This window comes from Hippocampus zosterae, chromosome 1 (assembly GCF_025434085.1).
Source record: "Hippocampus zosterae strain Florida chromosome 1, ASM2543408v3, whole genome shotgun sequence".
In the NCBI taxonomy this organism is placed as follows: domain Eukaryota; kingdom Metazoa; phylum Chordata; class Actinopteri; order Syngnathiformes; family Syngnathidae; genus Hippocampus; species Hippocampus zosterae.
The window spans coordinates 7719306-7740015 of record NC_067451.1 but is presented as its reverse complement, the minus strand read 5'-3'; the positions used below and the strand labels follow the sequence as shown (position 1 = coordinate 7740015).

The 20710-nt window shown below is 45.0% G+C and overlaps 2 protein-coding genes across 4 annotated transcripts; one reads left to right on the top strand and one right to left on the bottom strand.

The window, feature by feature from the left end:
- Window positions 1-19: 19 nt before the first annotated feature.
- LOC127599493 (protein phosphatase methylesterase 1-like) lies at window positions 20-7228 on the bottom strand. The gene is made up of 13 exons (XM_052063471.1): window positions 6744-7228; window positions 6141-6330; window positions 5754-5811; window positions 5538-5589; window positions 2645-2799; window positions 2340-2430; window positions 2200-2265; window positions 1974-2121; window positions 1616-1778; window positions 748-812; window positions 384-448; window positions 261-294; window positions 20-164 (listed from the first exon to the last, which is right to left on the bottom strand). Exons 1-12 carry the CDS (start codon window positions 6770-6772, stop codon window positions 270-272), a joined length of 1107 nt encoding a protein of 368 aa, XP_051919431.1. The 5' UTR covers window positions 6773-7228; the 3' UTR covers window positions 20-164; window positions 261-269.
- Window positions 2837-18760, top strand: abcg2a (ATP-binding cassette, sub-family G (WHITE), member 2a). Of its 3 annotated transcripts, none has more exons than XM_052063320.1 (20): window positions 2837-4086; window positions 9783-9844; window positions 10472-10527; window positions 10601-10725; window positions 11266-11325; window positions 11401-11515; window positions 12232-12384; window positions 12455-12612; window positions 13380-13482; window positions 13551-13599; window positions 13667-13756; window positions 14209-14307; window positions 14384-14529; window positions 14644-14726; window positions 15234-15323; window positions 15402-15526; window positions 15726-15880; window positions 15964-16053; window positions 17176-17252; window positions 18612-18760. In XM_052063320.1, the coding sequence occupies exons 3-20, from the start codon at window positions 10489-10491 to the stop codon at window positions 18757-18759; spliced, it is 1905 nt and encodes a 634-aa protein (XP_051919280.1). In that variant the 5' UTR covers window positions 2837-4086; window positions 9783-9844; window positions 10472-10488; the 3' UTR covers window position 18760. The 3 variants fall into 3 exon arrangements, with proteins under 3 accessions (XP_051919280.1, XP_051919271.1, XP_051919262.1); XM_052063311.1 differs by lacking the exon at window positions 2837-4086 and adding an exon at window positions 8716-9022; XM_052063302.1 differs by lacking the exon at window positions 2837-4086 and having other exon boundaries at window positions 9037-9844.
- The last annotated feature ends 1950 nt before the right edge of the window (window positions 18761-20710 follow it).

Here is a 20710-nt window from a genome sequence, read left to right as displayed (position 1 = left end):
ACAGCCGTGGCCACTAGGGTTCACGTGGACAGTTTATTTTAATGTTTATACTCTAGAACTAGATGGTTGGCGGTGCCACCTCATCGCGGCGAAGACAGAGGTTTTTGTTGTTTGAAGCAAGCAGATCCATCCGTTGTCATTTTTCGGCTGGTCTTTTTGCTATTCTGAAAGACAATGTGTGTGTGAGTGTGTCTGTGTGTGTATAGCGTATCTGACGTTTGTGCTCTGGTTGCTCCTCAAGTGGCGAAAAGGTCACTTACCCGTGCACTTCAGTTGTCAAGAGAAGAGTTTGGACTGGTGAGAGAATGTGAGAAAGACAACAGTCTTGAATTCACTCTTCCCAAATTATATTTCCTATTTCTGCTGTTTTTTTTTTTTTTCACCTTGCTTCTTTTCGGGCTTCTGCGAACTTGTTTCGCAAGAGGAACGTGGCCACGGCGTCAGCAACCTTCAACCAATCATGACCAATTTAATTAGCAATATTTCAAGGAAGTCATGAATTTTTTTTCTCTTTCTCCTTTCTTCTTTCTACATACATTCTTGCTGCTGGAGGCTGTAAATTTCCCCAGTGTGGGACGAATAAAGGATATCTTATTTATTTAATAACCAGTTATAACATTCGCCTATACGAACATATGGATGCACCCAAGTTTTACGTTTAGAGTGCAATAATAGGCTTCCCTCGATATGTCAAAATTTCTTAAGACGACTATTCACATGAAAGCTATTCCTTTTCACGCTGCTTACTTTGTCTGGTTGGTCTTCTTGCACTGCATGACCACAAGGTGGCAGCACCTGCATCATGAATTTACCTGCAGACAGAGCCCCAAACAAGGGTGGGAGGTAACCAAGTACAAATACTTTACTGTTACTGTACCAATGTGGGTTAAGTGGGACTGTATCTGTATTTTACCGGTTTGTTGTTCAAAGCAAATACACCATCTCCTATGTACTTTGTCGAAATAATCTTGTTCCCCCCCCTCCCCCCCTCCACAGATGACAATGCGACTTAAAAAGGACGCTTATAGAGCGAAATACTTCGAAGCCGTGATTTAACGTTTGGAGATAAGGCGCGCTCGATTTGCTATACCTGTCCGGTTCCGTTAAGGAACCTCGGCATTTTTCTGGCTCCAAACTATTTCACGCCCACATTATACTTATTTTGGCTACCTTGAGTCTTAATGTTTTTTCATGATCAGGATTCGTATCAGGCTTCTTCATTTGAATCAGGTGTGTCAGAAAAGGCAAACATCTAAAACATGCAGGACAGGTGGCCTCGAAGACCGGAATTGGTAACCCTTGCCATAAGAATTCAAAGTTGCATTTTTTTTCCAAGCAGGAAAACGTTTTAAAGGGGGGAGAGGAATCTTAACTCCGCCGAAAAACAAATTGTGGCAGTATAAGAGTTGTTGTTGTATTTTGCCAATATAATTTAAATTTTAGGATATGAATGTCAAAGTTGAACAAGTGAATTTCAATGTGACAACCTGATCCTCACGACTAGTATGCAAATATTTTTGCAAGCCCCCTCTCCCCCCGTTAGTCTACATTCCAGATGAAGCAATTAGCATGTTCACATTGTGTCTAGCATGGCATGCAGGAAGGCGTGGCTCACCCTGCATCTGACCGATGGTCAGGTCTCGGTCCAGTCGGTCAATTCCTGCCAACAGCAGAAGTTTGGGCAGGTTGCAGGCCAAAAAAAGGTTGGAGGTTCCCCGAAACCAGCCGTCCCAGTACTTCTCCGACTTGGACAGATCTATACGCCATTTGTAGACACCCTATAGACAATCACGCCAAAGGATAGTCACCTTAGTGATGTTTTGGTCTCATGATGTCAACATGTGAATACAGCGCAAACGTGTTAAAAAAAAAAAAACTTGTGGGGGGGGGGGGGGAGTACTGACATTTCACCCCAAAAGCCCAACGTCTTTTCTTTTTTGGGGGGTCAGACAGAAGCACGAATGTCTTTATACCTGGCCTTCGTCGTCACAGTGGCCGGTGCCGGTGTTTTCCTCATTGTTGACGTAGCTTCGGTCGTAGAACTCCTCATTCCGGTCCTCTACCGCGTCATCCCTTGCCGGTCCGGCCCGCTCCAGGACATCGTCTTCCTCCATCTCACACCTGAGACACAATCACAAACTTGCGTTCAACCAGCAGCGGAGTCACGCAACTTTCCTGACCAATTAAAACCAAACCAACCTTTTGACCTGTCCAACCATTGACACTCTGGCAGATTCCAGGTTACGTATTTGTCCGCTTTTGACGCTGACAGAGAATGAAACAGAAAGGTCACAATGGAGACGGGGTCTTTAACCCCAATTAGTTCAACTGCAGCTCACCTCCACTCAATGGCGTGGTCCAAAGACTTGAAGGACTTGGGTCTCCCCTTCAGGAAGTTCTGTATACTATGAAGCGCCTCCATCGCACTTCCTACCACGTCCGTTGCGAGATGGTCAAATCGCCAACGAGCGCACGGAGAACGTTCATCGTGGTAATATGTTTCAAACAGAGCCACGCACAATAAGCGAAAGGTAATCTAAAAATGCCGCTTCAATTTTTTCAATATTAAAGTTTTAATATGGGTAAAACTGCAACGACAAACCACATCTGTGGTATAGGTGAACAATATTAAGCAAGTCCTCACCCTCCACTACATCGATTGCCACAAGTCCAACGGCGGTGGGCATCAGCGCATTGCTGGCCACGTGCACGGCGATGGCGCCGCCAACACCGTGACCAATCAGGACCACCGGAGGAGGGATCTCGCCGTGACAGGCCTGGACCACGTTTGCTACGTCGCTGCGAGCGGCATAGGATGTTGAGTCAGCATCTGGTTAGAGGAGCGGCCGCTTTGCTAGCAAGCACTTACTTGGGTTGGAATAGTTTGAGATTTAATTTTAGTTTCATTTTTACTTTTTTTTTCTCCAAATTTAGTTAGTTTAAATTCAAGTCAAGTACAACTTTGTCAAATGCGCTGTATGTGCAATGTAATTAATTTTTAAAATGATTAATTCGTTAATTAGAAATTAGTTTTTGAGCGGGGTTGTGTGTTTTATTGCCTCCTGTTGAATACTTTGTTTTAGAATTAGTTTTAGTTTTTTTAAGTTGGCGATAGTTGCTGGGTGAAATTTTAAAAAATGGCAACTATGTATTGTGCAATTAAAAATGAAATATTTTAAACCTGTATTAACTTCGAACAACTATATTAACACCTTTGCTGCTTTGCCCACGATCCCTCTCCCTTCCTCTATTATGATGCACCTGCAGAATGGGATATGGTGGCGCACTGATGTCTGATAAGATAAGAAAACCTTTGTCTCACAATGGAGAAATTCGCAACTTACAGCAGCAAAATTTGCAGGAAAGAAAGTAGAGAAAAATGAAGTCTTTGCATGCACAAAATAAATGTTAAAAAATGAATTGTGCACAGTATATGCAATATAAAATACAAGCCTATATGCAACTGCATATGTCAGCCTGTAATGACTCTGAACTAGCAGATAAACAACCGCCAACAAATAAAATACAGATCGTGTGTTAACAGTTTGCAGACTTTGAAGTGCAATAAGTACATTAAACTGTTTCTAAACGTCAGAATATATGACACAACCATTCCTAAGACATGCCAGATGGGCTTTGTTTTTTATCTCTTTTTCTTATCTTTGGCTCGGAGTGTGAGCCGATAAGGGCGGGCCTGGTGGTTGTCCATTGTGATGTCAGCAAAAATGAAAAAGAAATAAAAGGAACATTTCAGATGAAAGCTCAAGGGGTTGTTTCATCTTGACAATTGGCAGACTTGTCAATGTCTTACGAGCAGGAGTCTGTTTGAGGAGTGCCAGGACGGGAGTTGTCAATCGCAACTCTTGGATGAATGTGCATTCCTTTTCCGCACATGACAACAAAGCAACGAGGGCATTTCAGTACCATTGGTTGATATATTGTATGAAATGAAAAATGAGAGCACTTGTTACGTAGCATCATGGGCTGAGTGACAAAATAGGCCACAGCAACAATGCACCATCATCAACCAGCGCCAGCCAATTTGACAGCGCTTGCCCGATGGTGTCGTTTCTAGGCAACACGCAGGTAAAGTGAACTTCAATTCCAAAATGACTGTCTGACATATCTCTCTCCGTACGGCCATCGCAAAACTGCCACAGCTGAAATACATACTTTTCAAAATCAAGCCCAAAATGACACGTATGTAATAAATTAACTATGAAACAAAGTGACATTTTCACTTTGATGTGGAAGTGGAGATTCAGTGGGCTTCTTTCTTCCTTTTTTAAAAAAAAACACTTTTAGCTTTGTGTTTTATTGAATTGACAAAAATGAAATGTTTTTCTAATCTTTATTTTCAGTACAGTGGTACCGCTACTTACGAAATTAATTGGTTCTGGAAGAAATGTCTTAACTAGAGACGCATTTTTCATATAAATGCCCTCATCCGGGGCGGCCCGGTAGTCCAGTGGTTAGCACGTCGGCTTCACAGTGCAGAGGTACCGGGGTCGATTCCAGCTCCGGCCTCCCTGTGTGGAGTTTGCATGTTCTCCCCGGGCCTGCGTGGGTTTTCTCCGGGTGCTCCGGTTTCCTCCGACATTCCAAAAATATGCATGGCAGTTTGATTGAACACTCTAAATTGTCCCTAGGTGTGAATGTGAGTGCGAATGGTTGTTCGTTTCTGTGTGCCCTGCGATTGGCTGGCAACCGATTCAGGGTGTCCCCCGCCTACTGCCCGAAGACAGCTGGGATAGGCTCCAGCACCCCCCGCGACCCTTGTGAGGATCAAGCGGCTCGGAAGATGAATGAATGAATGAATGAATGCCCTCATCCGTTCCAAGCCCCCCCCAAATTCTGACATAAATGCTTTCTAAAGCATAAACATGCATTAAAATATGTAACAAGTAGATTATTGCACAATAAATGAGAGTTGTGCATAATATGAAAAAAAACCGATGTTTATTTAACTTTGAACTGCATCCTCATTGTCTCTTGCCCTCTTTAGTCCATGTTGTCTCTCAGAAGTGGTCTTTGCCTGGTGTTTTGTAAAGAACTGATTCCAGGACTTTGTCTTTTGTCGGCTTTTAACAATCGTTCGAAAACGTCCAAGGCAAACATCAGCGTAGTGAACGATTGCCCGACTGGTGAACACATTTTCTGGGGTTTTCACCTTTACTTAAAACTATCGGAATGCCTCATGGCCCGAGGGGCGAATGACAAGGACACATTTCCATCTATTTATCGATCTACACATGGACACATTTGGTCGAGGTCCCTCTTAGCCAATGGGATGCCAGGATGATGCCCGGTAGTAGCCAATGGCAGAGCAGCTATGAGTGTGTTGTGTTCAGGAAACTCGGAGCTGCGACCAACAGCCCATTCAGTACTGCATTTTTAACTTTCCCCATCTTCAAATTTCTTTCATAACTCAATGCCATGTTTTTCTATTGATGCGTTTCGTAACTTGAAAATTTCGTAAGTGGAGGTACCACTGTATTTAGTTGGTTCTTGTGAACTCCAATAACCTCTGTGCTTACCTGGACATTGTTTGAGTAGAGAAGTCATCGGATTGGCGGACCAGAGTGTCACCTTGAGAGGAGATCAAAAATCCACAAATCCACTTCATTAGGACTGGGGTCACTGAATCTTTTTACAATTCAGTCGATCAACACTTTGATGATTCAAATATTGTAATGACGTAAAAAAAATTGGCATCATTCCGGCATTGTGTGTGGAGATGTCGTGGGACTCACCGTGTCCCCTGAGGTCCATGGCGAGCACCTGGCAGCCCACTCTGGCAGCAATGGCCGTCTGCAACGCACAAAAGAGTCGGCCGCGTCCTATGGCGAGCCCTCGCAACATTTATTCCATATCATACTTTGCACCGAGCGGTCTATTTGCATCTTAGCACGCAAGTAAACAAACGTCTCTTTCGTAATGTTTTTCCTCACTACTGTAAATTTCCGCGCACAAGAAAACAACTGGTCTAAGTTGGCACCTAACTCCTAATACCAATGAAATGTTATACGTTTACACCAGGAATTGTGTAAGTGTGCAACCACACGGACGACCAGGCACATGAGTAGGATCTGGAATAAACGTTGGCTCATCTTCCCGGAGCGGGCTGCGGACACACTCACGGTAAAAAGGGCCCAGGACAGGGCCGAGTGTCCCCCTCCATGCAGAAGAACCAGCAAGGGGCCCTCACGTCCCGCTTTGTAAACCCTGAAGACGTCTCGGCTATCGGTCTGACCCACGCTCACGTCCTCCATTTGCTCAAAATACTCTTTCCACGACACGGGCGAGTAGTCCAGTTTCTGGCCCACGTTGCTGGTTCACATGTAGGCACACACAAAGCGACACAGCATCTTGAAATTCAAGCCGTCGTCAGGCCGAGGCTTTGCTTTGACTTGCAAGGAGAAACTTGAGACTAGTTGGCGGTGAACTCAACTCACTTAACAAGCAGCAGTTGGGCAGACAGTATACAAGTCTACAATTATACTGACTCGAGTGGTCAAGGCAGGTGCACCAGGAGGAGCAGCACAATGAATTGGGTTGCGGCATTAACTCATGAAGCACAAACTGTCAACATTCTATTTCATTGTTATGATTCCATGTTTCGATCGGGTACACAATTACAGAGGGTTAGCTTTGCTTACGAAAAATTCCAAGCACTGAACAATTGAAATTTGGATCTCAAGGCACCCGCTGGATCTTTTCAGATTTCTGGAAAAGTGACTTACTGCTCCTTGTCAAAGTTCTCCTCCCACATGTTTGCTTCTCAGCGGCTGTAGTGGCACCAGGCCTTTCCCCTCAAACGTCGTTTTGCGACGTCCAGCAGAAGGACGACATCCATCCAACGAATAAGGAGACGCCCCCGTGAGCACGGATATGCGCGGCAGAACAATGATGAGTCAGCTGGTCGTGTCAGGCGACATCTTGGCAGCGGTGGCCCATTGGCTGACGCTGACAGGAGTGGGCCTGCAAGTTGACACACTTAACTTTTTCAGTTATGTCATTTACACTTGCGTGTAGAAGTTGGCCTAATTTGTAAGCCATTTACCATTCTCTTCAGAAAACATGACTTAGCCGTCGTTTATTTGAGTCTTAATGGAAATCAAATAAAAGCGTTTCAGGACAATCCATCCACAAGATTCATGTCTATGTTTTATTGCTCCGTTGTGGTTACTTTTGGCCAATTGAAACCCATGAAACTCAGTTCACAAATCAACAGCGGTTTGGCAAATATGAACAATTTCAAAATCTGTCACTTATTACACAAATTATTTGAAACAACTGGACAACTTGGTCTTACGAACAGGAAGACCAAGAAAATACGGTAGTCCAGTGGTTAGCACGTCGGCTTCACAGTGCAGAGGTACCGGGTTCGATTCCAGCTCCGGCCTCCCTGTGTGGAGTTTGCATGTTCTCCCCGGGCCTGCGTGGGTTTTGTCCGGGTGCTCCGGTTTCCTCCCACATTCCAAAAACATGCGTGGCAGGCTGATTGAACACTCTTAATTGTCCTTAGGTGTGAGTGTGAGTGGTTGTTCGTTTCTGTGTGTCCTGCAATTGGCTGGCAACCGATTCAGGGTGTCCCCCGCCTACTGCCTGGAGACAGCTGGGATAGGCTCCAGCACCCCCCGCAACCCTAGTGAGGATCAAGCGGCTCGGAAGATGAATGAATGAAATAAATGAATGAACTGTTAGCATCAGTCGTGGCAATTTTACAAGTCTTTAGACTAAACTACGGCCTGGGGGCCATTTGCAGCCCGCCATCCATTTTTCAGCGGCCTGCAACAAACAAACATATATATACAAAAAATGACATTTGACACAAGCTTAGTTAAAAAAGGTAAAGGTAGGCAAAGTGAGAAAGGAGGATGTACTGAATAACTTTTGTCTATAGTCAAAGATACAAATGAACCATTTATGATTAAAAGAATAACTTATCTCCATAGGAATGAAGTGAATAGATAATATATGATAAGATCATTCCATTTTAGAGGCAAAAATAGTTTCTTCCATTTTGTGCTCTATGGCTAATTTATGAAGCTATCACAGTAATAATCCTCGAGTAACTGAAAAATTGTAATGCTACTACAATTTTTTTCGCCAAAGGAATTATGTTCGTTTAAACTATTGAGTAAAGGCTAAAAAAATATATCAAAAAATGCCAGAGGATTCAAAATCCCAACCAATAGCATCATTGCGAGACTAATGAAGGTTTTCTTATCTTATCAAACTGCAACTCCAGCATCAGCACCTGTGTTCCACTTTCAGTTGGAAGTGACACATGCACAGAAGTAGCAAACATTCCCCTCAGGTGTGAATGACAGCCAGTAACCTAGTAACCAGCAGAGGAAGACTGCGTCCTCAACTATCAGTTAAGAAAAAAAAATATCCATCAATTTCCTTCCACTTATCTGGGGTGACGGGGCAGCAGCTTTATGGAGGAAGCCCAGACTTCCCTCTTTGCAACCACTTGATCAATCTTTTTTTTTTTGTCATTGGAGGGGAATACCGAGGTTAATTCACTTGCAGAAATCAAACTTCCTACTCATGGCACAGCCTCACTTTCAATTTGAGACTTTCTCTCAATTCTTCAAAAATTAAGACAGTCAACTTCAACTCTCAACCCAACTATATTTATCGAGCACTTTAAAAACAACCATCACTGCATACAAAGTGCTATCTATACATGGAGTAAAAAAACACAAAGATTTTTTAAACAATAAATTAATATCGAAAGCAGTAAATATCATAAAACACACAAAAAATACTGATCTCATTTTTAGTCAAAGGCCATAGAATAATAAAGTGTTTCAAGTCAACTTTTAAAAATGGACAGGGAGGGGACTTTCCTAGCGCTTAGCGGGGGGTCATTTCAAAGGGAGGGACTGACAACAAAGCAGTTTTAATATCCTCCGAGTCCTTGGTACCTCCACGTGCATCTGGTTCACAGACTTGAGGGACCGGGCGCAGGTGCGGGTGGAGATGGAAGAACTCAGAGAAGGAAAGTTGGGTGAGAAAGTGTGGATAAGGCGGATCAGAAAATGGATGGATGGATGGATGGATAAAAAAACACCAATTTGCTGGTCCAATTTCAAACCAATGTCCAATTTACAACCCAAATTGGAGATTATTGGCTTTAGATGAGGTACAGGGTGCCCAGGTCAACAGGGTGGGGCGTATCAGGACCCCTGAGACCAAACGGCATAACATACGTTTTCTTCTCATTATAATAATACTTAAAAAATTGTGCCATCAAGGCCTTCATTTTTTTTCTGGACAAAAGTGGCCTTAATGAGAAAGCGTTCTTATTTGCTCAGCGAAATGTTGATCTGACAACCTGTCAATCACAGAAGCAGTGACAGGAATGCTATACTATGCTTTAAGATGGAAGGCAGGGGCAGCAAATAGAAATGGAAACAAAACTGAACCCTGTGGATCGCCACACGACAACGGGACAGATGCAGCAGAAACACGTCGCCACATTCAGAACCAAAACAAGAGCACTGTGTACTAAGATGACCTTCACACACCAGCAGAAGAAGTGGTAAACAACTGCCATTCTCAATATTTGTTACTATAACTTATTATTCTTCCTCAGGGCGTCATGGATTGGAATTCTGTTACTTTTTTTTCCATGTGCAGAAAATGAGCAAGATGTGCACATTGTATCTTGATTAAGCATGGGTCACACCTTCAGTTATAAAAGCGGGCTGCGCACCACAGTAAAAACTCCCATTGATGTGAACAGTACACACGTGCAATCTCTGCAGTGCAGCAGTGCAGTACGGCTTTCCTTGGATGCCAGCCAGAGGCTGATTGTTGCCGCACCACGGTAAGCGATCCTTTTTTTTTCTTCTTGTCTACTATTTACAAAATGAATAGAACGTGTGTTCCAAGTTTAAAAATGAGCATTAGTTGAGTAAAATGAAACAGGTCAAGGGTCAAAGCCAGTCAAATAAAGCAAGCTTTGAAAAAGGTCTTCGAAGTAACTCCTTTGCCACGGTCAAGGACTGCGATATCGACACGCTGTCGATTGATTGCTCAAGCACGCACTCTTGACTCAGCTTTGGGAAGTCGAGCACTACAACCTGAGGGATGGAGATCAGTCATCCCAAAAAGGGAAAATGAGAAAGAACGTGATTATTGGTGTTTCACTTGACACTTAAAGTATAATACACAAACAGCGATGACCGAAGCCAATAGAAAAAAATAATAACGTGCCATCTCATAAAGAACCGACTTCAAAGCCGACGCTACGCTAACGTCAACGTTTCATGGCGGGGCACCCAGAAAACTTTTGCTTCATTCCAAGCCATTTTGAAAAGGTGCTCTTGCACTTGCTGCTGCTGCTTAATCGGTCGGTTGCAGTTAGCCTTCCTCCTTCACTATTTTCGTGACTGTGACGAATGAAGATGTACCCTAGCTGTGAGAAATGAAACGTTTGTTTTGCACTTCGTAGGAGGGTGAGCGAGGCATATGATGGAACTGCAGCAGACTAACGCAGTCAAAAGCCAGGTACCTTATTCCAAAGCCGCAAGATTAAGAAGTAAGCTTCAAGTCTGCATTTTGTGCGCTTTTTGGTTTTCAGCGTGCAGGTACGCCGAAACAAGGTGCCACGGTCAGCTTCCACGATATACACTACAAGGTGACACAGACCGCAGGATGTTTGTGCTGGAGGAAGACCACCACCAAAGAGATCCTCATTGACCTCAAGTGAGAAACCCTTTTGATCGTGGAAGCAACCATTTGTGTACGTGCTGGAGGAGCAGGAAGGAAGCGCGCTTTGGCCGACACATACAACAATGAACTGGGCTTTAAAAAAAATAATAAACACCACATGAATTGTTCCAAAAGAAGCAGACATGGTGTAGACCGCCCAAAATGTCAGCCATTTTTCCACATTCCATGCTGCAATCGAACCCTGGACTTCTGCACCGCGAGGCAGACGTGCTCACCAGCCGTGCCGCCCTCGTCATTTCAAAATGAAAAAATGTCATGGATTCGCAATCCCTTCACGGAAGCGCCATGAATCTCATGTCTGAATAAAGGCCGCACCTGATGTGTTTGTATCTTCGGTGTTTTACTGTCCAGCCCGGGTAATCATTGACTAATTCGAGCTGAAGGTGAAGGCCGGGTCAAGTCAACGAACACGTGTTTACAGCTCATTCAACTACGCTCAATTTCTCTGCTTGTTTTGAAATCATGGTCTGAGGTCTTCAAAAAGACTTGCAAAGATGTGCTCCCCCTCCACAGTGGGATCATGAAGCCTGGCCTCAACGCCATCATGGGAGCAACTGGCAGTGGAAAGTCATCGTGAGTGCCAGATTAAAAAAAAAAAAGACGCAAAATAATCTACATGTGACGTCACATTTGTTTTGCGGGTTGAAGGTTCCTGGATGTTTTGGCCGCCAGGAAGGATCCTGCAGGTCTGTCAGGTGAAGTACTCATTGATGGCGCCCCTCAGCCGCCCGACTTTAAATGTCTGTCGGGATACGTGGTGCAGGTGAGTCACTTTGCTCCAAGGCGATACAAACATTAACATGAAATAATTGAGTTTCAGGGGCCCGTGCTTAGCACTGATGCCTCATGTTTGAGACTGTCCCTTGATTGAGAAAAAAAAACCCCCACCACCGTTGGCTCTATCCTCAAATTCATACACTACAAATGGAAATCCAATGCACGCAGCACTTTCGCTTTCGGTGTAAAGTGGCACACAAACTTCTGGTGGGCATATGAACCATTCCTGACGACGTGGGACATAACCAGAACAAAAAAAAAAAAAAAGATTCAGAGAAGGGTGTCTGAATTGTTAAGATCCTTCAGACTGGAACGAAGAAAATAAGCTTCTTAAAAACACAACTTCAAACTTCATGCCAGTGCTTTCAGCTATAGCACCTAAATATATATTCGAAGTCGCAAAAATAGGCTCTTTTTCAACTGGTTGTTCTCAGAAACGCAAATAGGAAGTCAACAGTATCCAAAATATGAGGAAAATGGGCAAGGTCAATCAATAAAAAGGGTCTAAGCTTACTTTGAGTCAGTTGAATTATGGGTGGGCTTTAAGAGCTTCTACGTCCTCACGTCATGTATGTTGCCATGTCTGTACAGGTATATGCACACACAAGTTACGATTATGTTAGACTTCCACGAAAAAGTCGCACGGCAATCGCAATGGGCTATCCATTAAAAAAAATAAAAGCGTTTTGTCTTCTGTGACAGGATGACGTGGTGATGGGAACACTGACAGTCAGAGAAAACTTCAGCTTCTCGGCGGCACTACGTCTCCCATCCAGTGTTTCCCGGGCCGTCAAGGAGCAGAAAGTGGTCCAACTGATCCAGGAGCTTGGACTGAGCCGCGTGGCCGACTCTCGGGTGAGGCCCTGCATCACAGGGAGACGCGGGTGTCGGCCCCTGAGTACTAACATCGGCATCAATGGGGCAGGTGGGCACCCAGCTGATTCGCGGCATCTCCGGTGGCGAGCGGAAGCGCACCAACATCGGCATGGAGCTCATCATCGACCCGCCCGTTCTATTCCTGGATGAACCCACGACCGGGTTGGATGCCAGCACCGCCAACTCCGTGCTGACGCTGCTCAAAAGGTGCTTCCTCATACCCCAACAAAAAGCAAGTCAAGTCAATTTGATTCATAGAGCACCAAATGACAAAAGTACTTCAAGGTACTCCTACACACCGAGCAGCTCAAGAAACCATCCATCCATCCATGTTCTGAACCGCTTTATCCTCACAAGGGTCGCGGGGTGTGCTGGAGTCTATCGCAGCTGTCCTTGGGCAGTCGGCGGGGCATACCCAGAACCGATTGCAAGCCAATCGCAGGAAAAACACAGACGACCAACCCACCTATCCGCGCTCACACTCACACCTAGGGACAATTTAGAGTGTTGCATTAACCCACCATGCATGTTTTTGGAATGTGGGAGGAGACCGGAGTACCCGGAGAAAACCCACGCAGGCCTGCGGAGAACATACAAACTCCACACAGGAAGGCCGCAGCCGGGATCGAACCCATGACCGCTGCACTGTGAGGTCGATACGCTGACCACTGGCACACCGGGCCGCCCAGATCAAGAACCTCAAATCCTCAATCCTCAAATACTGTATAAAAGAAAACCACTTGAGTAAGCATTTGCCACAGTGGGAAAAATACTGGGCCGAGTTGTAAATAACTCGACCCTCCAATGGAATCGCCAGTTAATTTGAGATGGAGAGACAGACTCGCCACTAGAGGTTTAGTGGGTAGTGAAACAGAGCGACCAGAGCAATGACAGGCGCGGCAACAGCGATATAAACAACAGTCATAACCCAGTTGTCAACACCTGTCGCGCTGTATTTATTTTTTTTCTTCCAGGATGGCCAACAGCGGGCGCACCATCATCCTGTCCATCCATCAACCTCGCTACTCCATCTACCGCCTCTTTGACAGCCTCACCCTGCTAGTCAATGGCAGACAGGTCACTTCCGCCACCGAGGCGCCTCGTGCTTTAGTGAGACTTCTTACACTGTTCAACTACTCACTCAGGTGTACCACGGCCCGGCACACAGCGCACTGGACTACTTTTCGGAAATCGGTAGGAAGAGGACCGCTCTTAGCCGAGTAGCTTCACTGAGGCCTCACGTCCACGCTTGCTCGCTCAGGGTACGTCTGCGAGCCTCACAACAACCCTGCCGACTTCTTCCTGGACGTCATCAATGGCGACTCGGCCGCAATTGCCGTGGACGGAGAAGGTGTGTTTTGCGAGGGGATGATCTGTACTCAGGGCGGCCCGGTAGTCCAGTGGTTAGCACGTCGGCTTCACAGTGCAGAGGTACCGGGTTCGATTCCAGCTCCGGCCTCCCTGTGTGGAGTTTGCATGTTCTCCCCGGGCCTGCGTGGGTTTTCTCCGGGTGCTCCGGTTTCTCCCACATTCCAAAAACATGCGTGGCAGGCTGTTTGAACACTCTAAATTTTCCCTAGGTGTGAGTGTGAGCGTGGATGGTTGTTCGTCTCTGTGTGCCCTGCGATTGGCTGGCAACTAATTCAGGGTGTCCCCCGCCTACTGCCCGGAGACGGCTGGGATGGGCTCCAGCACACCCCGCGACCCTAGTGAGGATCAAGCGGTACGGAAGATGAATGAATGAATGAATGAATGAATGATCTGTACTGAATTTTGTTTCACGGCTTCTAATCCTACTTCCAGATGCGGATTCGGTGTTGAAATCCAGGCAGGGAATCGAGGACAAACTGGTGGAGGAATACAGAACCTGTTCCGACTTCAAGCGGACCAAAGCCGAGCTGGGTAGGGACAAACACGTCACAGCAAAGACACAAAAAAGAAGAAGAAACAGAAACAGGGCCTCACTGTCTTCCATCAGAGAGAATTATCCAAGGTAAGAAGACGAGCCAGTCCACTCCCTCCAGAACCATCACCTACAATACCGGCTTCCTGACGCAGTTCCGCTGGGTTCTTAAGAGGACATTCCGCAACCTCCTGCTCAACCCGCAGACCTCCATCGCTCAGGTGAGAAGCCGGAAATCAGACCCCACACGCTGCCGCCGTCCTCATCATATGACTACTCAATAGCTTCATCTAGTGGGAATGAGAAGAACTGCGGCTCAGGCACTTGTCATTTAGGTCGCAGTTACGTTGTTCCTGGCTCTGGTCGTCGGAGCCATTTTCTTCAACGTCCAGGAAGACCAGAGCGGGATCCAAAACAGGTGATCGTCTCTTCATTTGCTTTGGGCTAAACCCTCTTCAGGGATCACAATCGTCCTCTTCTCTCCCGGTCATTCTGCGTCTTCTGCTCGAGCTTCCAACTACGGGCAAGTCTTGTCTCCACTCATCGTATGTCCGAACCATTTTAGTCTGGTGCCTTGAGCTTCGTCTCCACACCCTCCAGTCTGTACTGTCCCTTCGATAAAACTCATTCTTGATCCCATCCGTCATCGTCACTCCCAAATGTATCGCAACCCAGCCACCTCCGGCACCATCTTCTGCTCATTGTTTACCGTCTCCCAAAAAGATAGCCGGATTTCACAACCTTCCAATAAAGCTTTCCTTTCACTTTAGCTGGCGCTCTTCTGTCACACTGGCCTCTACCCATCGCTTCTGCCCCACCCGTTGTCTTTTCTTCTTCTTTTACCACTCCCAATCGCTGAAAGAAATAGCAACAAGTCACAGGTGAACCATTGGACACAAGTATCCGATTGTTGCCACGCTTCCAGATTCGGCGCCCTCTTCTTCATCACCGTCAACCAGTGTTTCAGCTCCCTGTCTTCGGCCGAGCTCTTCATCGCGGAGAGGAAACTCTTCATGTACGTTTGATGCAGAAAAAAACACGTCGATACGTGAAAAACGAGCCCATGTGACGCTCTCGATCTCTGGCTTCGCAGTCACGAGTACATCAGCGGCTACTACAGAGTGTCCGTCTACTTCCTGTCCAAGATCCTGTCCGACATCCTCACGTTGAGGACCATTCCCGCAATTGTGTTCAGCTGTGTGGCCTACTTCATGATCGGTGGGCAGTAGTCATCACCCAAAATTTCAGGCTTTGCTCCTCTTTTTGGTCTCAGTACGTCCAGAATGTACACCAGCGGTACTTTGGTTTACGTATGCTTTCCCGTTACGAGCCATCCCTCGTTTTTGCCCCCGAATCAAAATCCTGCGCCAACGTATCACTGTCGTAGATCAAGCACTTGTGTATGAATTGAGTGCAGGCCTGAAGCCGACGGCAGAGGCGTTCTTCCTCTTCATGTTCACCGTGACTCTGGTGGCGTACACCGCCACCGCCATGGCGCTGGCCATCTCCGCCGACCAGACAGTGGTGGCCATCGCCAACATCTTCATGACCATCGCTTGCGTCTTTATGATGGTGACGCTCAACGCCGCCGCTTTCAGTCGTCTTGGAGCACGTCAATGGGACCAACGGCCGCAATCACGAGTGTTTCGTTTCAGATCTTTGCAGGCTTGCTGGTCAATCTCCCTTCCATCGTCAGCTGGCTGGCTTGGCTGAAATATTTTAGCATACCACGCTATGGCCTCGGTGTAAGTCAAAACACTCTCCTGTACACCATCTTACCATGTGTGTTTGATCCTCTTATCATCCAGGTCAGTTCGTCCACCAAAGTTAAACGTAGGCAACTGGACTATTTTTGGCTAATTGAAACACGTCTTCAGTTCTGAATTTTCGGTATGAAACCCTCACCGCCCTACTTGATGTCCCTGGTGAGAGTTGTTGCTGTTGCCCGCTCTGGTTAGCTCATTAGTGGTCATCTCTCCCATGGTGTGAGACGATTTGTGGGAGGCTTAGGTGTAAACAAGTGATGGCGTAAACCTCCTACGCAACCTTTCTAGTTTGACAGAAAACATTTCTCATACCTAGCAGCCGTCCTATCTATCCAGAATTTGTCTTCAAAGTAACATTCCTTCTTTTTGAGGTTTGGCTTCCTAATGAGCTAGTGCTCGAGCGGTTTGCGCATCGACCTCACAGTGCAGAGGTTGTGGGTTCAATCCCGGCTCCGGCTTTCCTGTGTGGAGTTTGCATGGTCTCCCCAGGACTGCGTGGGTTTTCTCCGGGAACTCCAGTTTCCTCCCACATTCCAAAAACATGCATGGCAGCATCATGGAGCACTCTATAAATTGTCCCTAGGTGTGAATGTGAGCACGGATGGTTCTTCGTCTCTGTGTGCCCTGCGATTGGCTGGTGACCAGCTCAGGGTGTCCCCCGCCTACTGCCCAAAGACAGCTGGGATAGGCTCCAGCACGCCCGTGACTCTAGTGAGGATAAAAGCGGATCTGAAGTGTGATGGATGGATGGATGGATGGATGGATGGATGGATGGCTTCCTAATGATTTGTCGAGGGGTCACTTGGGGTCTCCAATGTCCATGTGACTGACATCTTCACTATACTGCACGCTATAAAGAACATTGCTGAAGCTGGATCTCGGGATTTTGTCTTTGGGGTGAACACGCTTTTGTCCCAGGGTGTAAGCAGCAGCATTGGAAGTGCATTGGTATGTCGTATTTCGAGAATAGCCTCAAAAGTCCTTTTGGATGGAAAAGTGAAATGTCTTCAACAACAAAGAGTCCAGTTGCCGCCATTTAACTTTTGGAGAACACCTATTGCACACGCAAACAAAACCAACAAATTCTTTGCGGGTCTCCAGGCTTTGCAGGTGAACGAGTTCTATGGGTTGGACTTCTGTCGCGGCCTAAACAGCAGCATCGTGCCACCGGGGACAACGTAAGAACTGCTTAAGTGTTAACAAGTCTCGTGTGGCGAATGCAATTTTTCAAAATTCTAGCATGTGAATGTTCAATAAATGATGAGAAACCCGGGTTAAAAATTGGGATGGACAGCGTCGGATTGCAGTATGTCTCAATTAATTTCTGAGTTTTAAAATGGAAAATTTGGGAAATTGGAATTCTGATTTTGATAATTCCCAAGATTTACTGAATGGGCGGAACATTTTGAAATTGAAACGGGTGTATCAATCAATGTGGAAAGATTACATACATTTCTAAAACATCCCTGTTAATATGGGGGTTGTGTCACACAAAATATATATTGAAGAATGTGTGTGTTTGGGAAATGTGGTACATTACATCCATTTTGTCCTGAATTAGCTCAATATTTATAAGCTGTAATGGTTTGATTAGAGCCTTTCTTTCATAATGAGTAAGGCTAGTAAAATCCACATTCAACATCCACGAAGAAGCTATACCAACCCCCCCGCCCCCTAACAATGGAAAGGTTTGCATGACTTACTTTTTTTAGTTGACTTAATTCCCCCAATGACCATCAAAAATACAATTGCGATCATAACTCACGAAATTAGTCTACGGCAGGGATGGGCAAAATTTAGCTTGACAAAACTTCGAACAAGCGCACCTGTTCCAATCAATAGAACATGTTGTGAGCAAAATAAGCAGCCACTAGGTGGTGCCATTGCTCATTTCTAAATTTGGTTGGCTACATGCAAAATCTAAACTCCAACGGTTTGAATTCCTTGAATACATCGTGAAACGTCATATAAACCAAAAACGCCTTCTTTCTTGAGTTCAAGTTGATATATTATATTGGATCATCAACAGAACACAAAATCCAAAATGCTTTCCAATCGCTCATTTTACACATTTACTTCGGTTGGTGATGACGTCGTCACAGCATTTACATCTGAGGCTGCACTCAGACGACACCCCAACCAGGCTAAAACTTTTTAATACTTCAGAGACAAACGCCTGTGCGTACAGCAGCTTTTCAAAGTCTTTTCTCAAAGATCATGAGTAACATTTGAAGCTGTCCGTTTACTTCTTGAATCCCCCCTTTTATTTTTTACAAAATATGCATACTCACGTCATGTCACAATTTTCACTCATTATTGTCTAAAAAAAGCCAACCCAGATTTTTGATCACGCAATTTTCAACACTTGAAATCGGAAAGTCGTACATAAAAATGATTGTAAAATGAAATTGTAAAAAGATTCCATTCATTTCAATTAGATTTTTTTTTCACAGCAAATATGATATTGTGGAAAAAAAGTATTTGAAGAAACGTGAAAAGAGTTGCCCGAGTGTCCTTTGTTTTGGGAATTTGCTCAGTTGCAGGGGTCAGGACTTCCTGGACAAGCAAGGTGTGGAATACTCATCTTGGGGCTTCTGGCAGAACCACATGGCCCTCGGAATCATGACCGTGTGCTTCCTCACCATCGCTTACCTCAAACTGCGCTTCATCAGGAAATTCACTTAGAGCGGCTTGGACAAAAGCAAATGTTCACACAAGTTCGCGAGGAGTGAACGAAAGGCGACTAACGTGTCTCACGGAAATAATATCACTCATCTTATTAATTGCACCTCAACATTCTGTTATTTATGAGCTAATAGTATTAACTACATTCGTGTTATTTGAATTTGTAATTGCCTAGATACTGTATATCAATGTGAGCAATGAATTTGTATCATTGCCTGATTTCTGAATGTTTATTTTTTCAGTTTGAAACCATTTGATTATTTTTTTTAATTTTAGATTTTGTTCACCAAGAAACATAATTGCAAACATTTTTATAAAAAATATTTTTTTTCTTTGTCAGTGTCAGCAATGTAGATCACGGTAATCTGCAAAGGTTGAATCGAGTCACCAGGACTCTTGCTGTTTTTTTCCCCTTGTTTTCCGAAAACATTCAAGCATGTCTTTGACAATTACTGTATTATATTAGGCTTACAATGGATTATTTTTGGGCATTCTGTTGCAATGATGTTCTTTTCCTGCGTACACAAGGAACATCTTGACCTCATGACCTTTTAAAGGTGCTAAAAAGTTGAGATTTGACTTTCCCAGAGGGGTCAGAATTTGTGCGCCCGTGATCGGAAATGCATCATTAAATCGGACCACAGAGATGAACGAAATAACTTTACTCTTCATAAACTATATATTGTTTTTCTTATTAAAAAAATACCATTTCATAATTAAGTTGAAATATTTGTTCATGATCAAAACTAGGTACGGCAGGCAGTTATATGATTTTGTTCCCAGTACAGGGAGCTTGAATTTCACTGCTGCGCAAACATGAGAAAAACGGTTCAGATTCGAACCCTGAACCTGAGTACTACGATGCGGACGTGCTCTCCACTGAAATCAAATACAACAAAAAGCACAGTCAACGCAGTGTAGGTTAGCAAATATATTTAAATATAATATTTATCTTCATTTTAGCACAATGACAAAATGGCATTATTACATTTGACTTGAACTCATGACAACAAGCAGCAATTTCACGCTCGGCAGAATAAAACACTTTTGTTGGAAAAAACAAATCCGGAATGACTTTCCCAAACGGCTCGAATGGCATCATGCAAATTCCAGAAGCGCGGGCACTCCTTTTGTGGACGACTCACAAGTCACCAGCAGTCGAGTCCAACGCGTGGACTCGTTCTGTTACCCTTCGGGGAAATAAAAGCTCTCGCCACAGCACTGCCAGTTAGTCAAACATCAGGGCACGCACGTACAAACGACAACATATTGGCTTGAAATAAATTATCATATCAAAGGAACACAGTGGTTTATATTTAAAATACATATTTACATAGAGTCAAGAAAATGAAAAACAAACAGTCTTTAAGCACAAATGACTTCACCAAATATCTGCCTCTCGTGTTTTTGTTTTTGTTTCCTAACTTGATATGTACTTGCGATGGAAACCAAGATCGGACATCATTTGTCATTGATATGTTGTTCTGCTATGTGCCTCATCGACGTCTGGCTCACAGTTACCATGGCGACCGAGTAGGAAGCTGCAAGGGGATGCGCCGCCGCCGCCGCCGCCTCGGAAAGAAAACGGTTTGGGAGCAAGAGAGTAAACAAGCGTACAAAATGACCACAGAAGAAGTCGGCTGCTCAAAAATGTTACAGTCACGCAAACGAGTCGCAATTTTTAAAAAGAAGGAACAAAGGTAGTCAAGACAGCTTTGTCATCCTCGTCTCACATGTACAAGCATGCTGGAGGCCAAATGTTCCATCGGAAAAATCAGGAAACGCCATCATCCACTCGATGTGGCTCGGCCGGGAAAAGTGCAGTTTGAAGAGACTAGCGACAGGGGGCGACATTTACAATCCACTCAACACAACCATGCAGCAAATGAGCCGCGGCAAAGCAATGGCGGGACATGCAACGAGTGCGGTTGACGTGTGAGTGCGCTCTCCA

Coding starts and splice junctions, on each gene's coding strand:
- LOC127599493 (XM_052063471.1), bottom strand. CDS start 6,772: ATGTGGGAGGAGAACTTTGACAAGGAGCA. Junction 2,122..2,199: donor ATGGTTGGACAGGTCAAAAG/GTTGGTTTGGTT, acceptor ATTGTGTCTCAG/GTGTGAGATGGAGGAAGACG. Junction 295..383: donor GAAGCCCGAAAAGAAGCAAG/GTGAAAAAAAAA, acceptor TTCTCTCACCAG/TCCAAACTCTTCTCTTGACA.
- abcg2a (XM_052063320.1), top strand. CDS start 10,489: ATGATGGAACTGCAGCAGACTAACGCAGTCAAAAGCCAG. Junction 10,528..10,600: donor CTAACGCAGTCAAAAGCCAG/GTACCTTATTCC, acceptor TTTGGTTTTCAG/CGTGCAGGTACGCCGAAACA. Junction 12,385..12,454: donor GCCGCGTGGCCGACTCTCGG/GTGAGGCCCTGC, acceptor TCAATGGGGCAG/GTGGGCACCCAGCTGATTCG.